General features: G+C 43.4%; 2 protein-coding genes across 2 annotated transcripts in view; one reads left to right on the top strand and one right to left on the bottom strand.

Annotated features, from left to right (window-relative positions):
• Positions 1-1,871, bottom strand: part of col4a1 (collagen, type IV, alpha 1) — a 44,455-nt gene extending 42,584 nt beyond the window's left edge. Inside the window, exon 1 of the mRNA XM_083682635.1 lies at positions 1,658-1,871. Within this exon, the coding sequence (XP_083538761.1) occupies positions 1,658-1,729 (72 nt within the window). The 5' untranslated portion in view covers positions 1,730-1,871. The remainder of the gene's footprint in view (positions 1-1,657) is intronic.
• Positions 1,872-2,595: 724 nt separating this feature from the next.
• The window catches only part of col4a2 (collagen, type IV, alpha 2), a 61,522-nt gene continuing 59,117 nt past the window's right edge, over positions 2,596-5,000 (top strand). Inside the window, exons 1-2 of the mRNA XM_083682634.1 lie at positions 2,596-2,707; positions 2,824-2,875. Of these exons, the coding sequence (XP_083538760.1) occupies positions 2,640-2,707; positions 2,824-2,875 (120 nt within the window). The 5' untranslated portion in view covers positions 2,596-2,639. The remainder of the gene's footprint in view (positions 2,708-2,823; positions 2,876-5,000) is intronic.

Genomic DNA, 5,000 nt, shown 5'->3' with positions numbered 1-5,000 from the left:
TTCTGGAATGTTTTGGGGAAAGTGCCCTCATGTCATCTGGACATATCCAATACATCAGGCATAAATCATCGCCATGGTAACAGTAGCACATACACACACACACACACAAATGCACACACACACACAAACGCACGTACACACACACACACACACACACACACACACACACACACACACACACACACACACACACACACACACACAAACACCTCCAAGCAGAAATCAACCTATTGATTTATTTTATCATCAAAAAAGGTTAAATCATGCTTATCATCATCATAGTGTCTTAGTGTTATTAATGCTGTTTACCCGTTTTTCCTTTTTAAGCGTATTTAGTAGAACAGGGAGTGTGAGTCTATGAGTTTCTACAGTGCTCCTCCCTGACCATCCATGTCTCTGTGTTGCTGTCCCAGCTAATGAGAATGTATAGCCTTGTTGGGGGGGGGGGGGGGAGGGGAGAGGGGGGGGGGGGGAGGGAAGAGGGAAGAGGGTCTGCATGTTTAGGATTCTCTGCATTACACAGATGGACAGTGATGCAGGACACACTGGAGATTTAAGAGGTAACAGAGAAATGCAAGAGCTGTCTGTCTAGGAAGACCATGTGGTGGATAGTGTAGACAGACACCTGTAGCAGACATACTGACATAGACAAGAGCTGAGTCTGATAATAAGCAATGGTTCTAATGGTAACACATTCATGATTACCTAAACACAGTGATGGAGAGGAATAAAGGAATATGAGGACACACACGCGCACACACACACACACACACACACACACACACACACACACACACACACACACACACACACACACAGGGCAGAAACTCGCTCAGCCATCCTGCCCCACCCTCTTTCTCCCTCCCTCTCCCTTTCAGGCACTGCAGGAGGCTGGCCTTAGGCTGCAGACTCACCCCTGCAGCAGTAGGCTAAGCTACAGAGACCGACACATCAGAAAGATAATCCAATCACTTCAGAGAGTGTCCCAACGTCTCACAGTCACTTCAGAGAGTGTACCAACGTCTCACAGTCACTTCAGAGAGTGTACCAAAGTCTCACAAAGCACGGTAACTATGTTGTACTGCACTGGAGGCCCTGTGTCCAAAATACACCAAAGGCACAATGTAATGTCACTGTGACCAAACCAAACAATTTCCACGATATCAGTTTGGAGTGTTAAAAAATATGTGTAAAGAAATATAGTTTTTTTTACATGACCAATCTAAAGGCAATATGTTCATTATCTTCTTCATTCAAGTGTGTCAGGTGAGGTGAGTTAATTCACTAAGCAGCGCTACTGTAATTTTGTGGCGGACTGGTGGAGAATGAAGTCTCCTGCACGATCTCTGTTAAGTCCTAAGAATGTGCCACCCTCGATCTATTCGGACATGACAGCATAAAGAGGCTATTAACACCAACAACATCTGTTAAACATCGCACAAATACGTTTTTGAAAAAAAAATACTGTCAATACATTGACAAACGTTAGATTAATTTGGAGAAATATCCACCACTGAGGCACTTCGTATGTTGGAGAGCTCAAGGCGCGCACCAGAACGAGTTACTCCCGCTCCTCTTACTCCTCTCAACTTGAATACATGCAGAGGACAGTAACATCAAATGTAGCCCATAAAAGTGGGGTTTTAGTCGCACTTACCTCAGCCCCTGACAGGTATACGATGGAGGAGAGAGCCGCCAGTAAAAACAGGGTCCCACTCGGGAACATCATTGCGACGAGGCGCAATGGAAACTTTGTATTTACAACTGCGCAGAAAGCCACCTGCAATGAACCACCTGTTGACCGCTTCTTCTTTTGTTTCTTCAAGTAAAGTTCAGGTTATCAGCAGAGCTTATACAGCACGTTGGGCTGCATCTTTGCCCGCGACGTTATGAGGTTCTGATCAATGCAACTTGTTCTTGTTTCTCTTCCACCACACCCCCCTGATACGACCACCCTCATCAATGCAAACGGTCACAACCCTGTTGTTACAAACCACCACTTCGACTTTTCACTGTTGAGAGAGAGACTGCTCTCGGTCTTTTGGTACATTTGTGTGTATATTTGTGGAAGACAAGCGTGCGCGAGAGACCGGGACACCTGTTCGGTAACTTTACCACCCCGGGACTAGCGCCGTACTCTCCCTGCGAAACACGTACCCGACAGCGCAACACACCTACAGTACGGAGTGCGCACGCAGTAAGTTTTTGTTTTTGGCTAATGATTTGCTTCATAATTAGCTACACATTTGTTAGCTATTATGTATAGTCTACATATATATTAACTGTGCAATTTCGCTGGGTTAAAAGTAGGCTATCCAACTGGGACACAAGATAAGATGGCCCATGCATAGGTATGAAGACCAGTCCACAGCTGGAGTCACCTTTTTCTAAATATTACATCTGAAGCCAGTAACATTTGTGCAAACTCTATTAATTTGACGATAAGGCAGCACAGGTGCGTCAACACAAACTTTTACGCACGAAGAGACCAAGATACCTATTTGACAGTATAGGCTATGCGTTGCTGAATCAAACTTTATTGTTTTTCTCGGATAAATACTGTGTTTCTGTCTCAGTTTGTGTGCCTGGCAGACATGCACTAGACCTGTCACTACACCAGGAAAATCAGCGGTGTAGGAATGAAGTTTGAGGTTCGGATGAGCGGGGCAATGACAGCACAGCACGGGAGAGAACTGAAGAACCTAAGGTGAGCGATGTGCTATGGAGATGTTCAATCTACTTGCTGTTTTATTTATTTTATTTTATTTTTATTTGCATTCTAAATGCTCTCTTAATGCTATTCCCATGTTCATTTGCATCCAGGTTTCTGATCATATGCCTCACAGTTGCCATCCTTGCATCAGGAGCGAACGCAGTAAGTTGTCTTTTCAAGTTACAATTTCAAGGCTATGTCTCTCGGACTTCAGTTCGGATGATTTTCAGTTGTAACATGTTACATTAAGTGCAAGCAACAGAGTCCAGAACTACACGTTTTTTTTCTGAACGTGTCTGTTATGTGTGATTATGGGTGAGCACGTACAGTGATCGTTTGGTTGAATCAAAGCCCGTTGAATCCTAACTTGTTTTATATGTGTGGGCGTGTCAGGTTATATAGTCTGCAGGGCTCGTTTCTGACAGAGCTGAATTAACCCTTTGGGGGTTTCACATTTGTTCTACACAGCCACAGGACATCTGGGGGATGGTTTTGGCCACAAACTCTCCTTTTGTGGGGAAAAAGACTTGTGATCCCCGGGTTGTTTGGAGTGCAGTATCCAGAGGGATCTCTCTCTCTCTCTCTCTCTCTCTCTCTCTCTCTCTCTCTCTCTCTCTCTCTCTCTCTCTCTCTCACCCTGTGTGCTCTTTGGGATGACATATTTGTGTTGTATAAAAGTTGACGACCCCTGACCTGGCGGGGTCTTAGGGAGGGTTCATGACCTCTGTGACAGGGTGATGTACTGTTGACCTCCGTGATTAAATAACATAAAATCCCAATTGATTTGTCATGCTTCTTAGCAGCTAATAGAATTAGCCATATACTCCCTCTTCTTAATGCAAAAAATGTGTGTACGTGTGTATGATTGCATGTCTGTGCCTGTGTGTGTGTTTTAGAGGCTAAATAAGTTTCTCTGTATTACTGTCAGGAGTTAGTTGACCTTCATGTTGGTCTCCTACTGCTTACCGCCTGTGACCAAATCTGTCACTAAGTCACTGCTTTCAGAGGAGGCCGAACATCTTTATTGAAGTGTGATTCTAGTTGGAAAACTCTCTAAAAGAGGGCATTTATAAACCTTTCCCCCTGCACAACGTAGTTAAGCTGCCTACGTACACACTACGCGATATAGGAATTCTTACAGTCAGACAGATTTTCACGCTACACAAAGAGGAGAGAGTTCCATCTGAAGATGTGTCGGGCATGAGTGGAATGGGCACAATTAAACGCCATCAGATAGGAAGTATCAAAACGGATGAATATTTATTTAAACATATGGGATTAAAACAGGATAAAAAAAGACCATGCTAAAAAAAAGGCTATTAAAACAAGAAAACCTTTCTTTAGTCAAACCGTCAGCATGTCTTCCTTGTGCATACATGTGTCCCTCTCCCAAATTGTTCTTAGCCTCCATTTTATATCAACCAGACATACTGTAAGGTGTGGACTACTAGGTGTGGCCTACACACCTACATACAACACAATTCACTTAGACAATACAAACTAGATATATATTCGACATGAAATAGATAAGGCTGAAGCATGGTCAATTGAGCCCAGTTAAATATATATAACTCAAAGAAACATGATTAGGAGTTTTAAAGGGGGGAATTGAGTCCCAGTGAAGATAGTATCTTCACAGTAATCAGCAGAAGTTATGTTATGGTCAGGTTTGTTTCTTATGAACACAGAGAGTCATGTAACACACTTGGCTGACCTCTACCATTTACGGCTACTCTCTCTTGGCCTTCTGAAGTTGTAAGTTGTCATAAATCTTGTAAAAGCTATTTTTTTTCCTCAAAGGAAATAGAGGATGTATAAAAACCAGCAGAGTGTTTTACCAGATAGAGGTAATAGCCGGTGAAAAAAGTCCTGAATGTTTATTTTATTATTTTTACCCTGGACGTATTCATTTCACATGACCCATTTAATGTTTCCCTGTTTCCCACACTACCTGTTTGTTACTGTACTCATTATGCGTGCATTCTGTGTGTGTGTGTGTGTGTGTGTGTGTGTCTGTGTCTGTGTGTGTGTGTGTGTGTGTGTCTGTGTATGTTGGGTCCTGTTTGCCCCATGTTTGTGCCAGTGTCAGGAGTTCCTGGGGCTCTATAATAAGATATTTAATATCATACTCTAGCTGCTCTGACTTAAAGTGATTTTCCGGAGCCGATGAAGAGGCTTCGTTGTTCTGTGCTCTTATCAGATTTTGCGCAGGCCTGATGAAAAGCGTGTGACAAGGCTCAGGCCCTCTGTGTATTGTGCTGCTTGAGGCCAAAACAGAGATACCAGG

Source organism: Argentina silus (assembly GCF_951799395.1).
Source record: "Argentina silus genome assembly, chromosome: 12".
NCBI classification, from domain to species: domain Eukaryota; kingdom Metazoa; phylum Chordata; class Actinopteri; order Argentiniformes; family Argentinidae; genus Argentina; species Argentina silus.
Note: the sequence above shows the minus strand (reverse complement) of the source record. Positions and strands in the feature narration are given on the sequence as shown.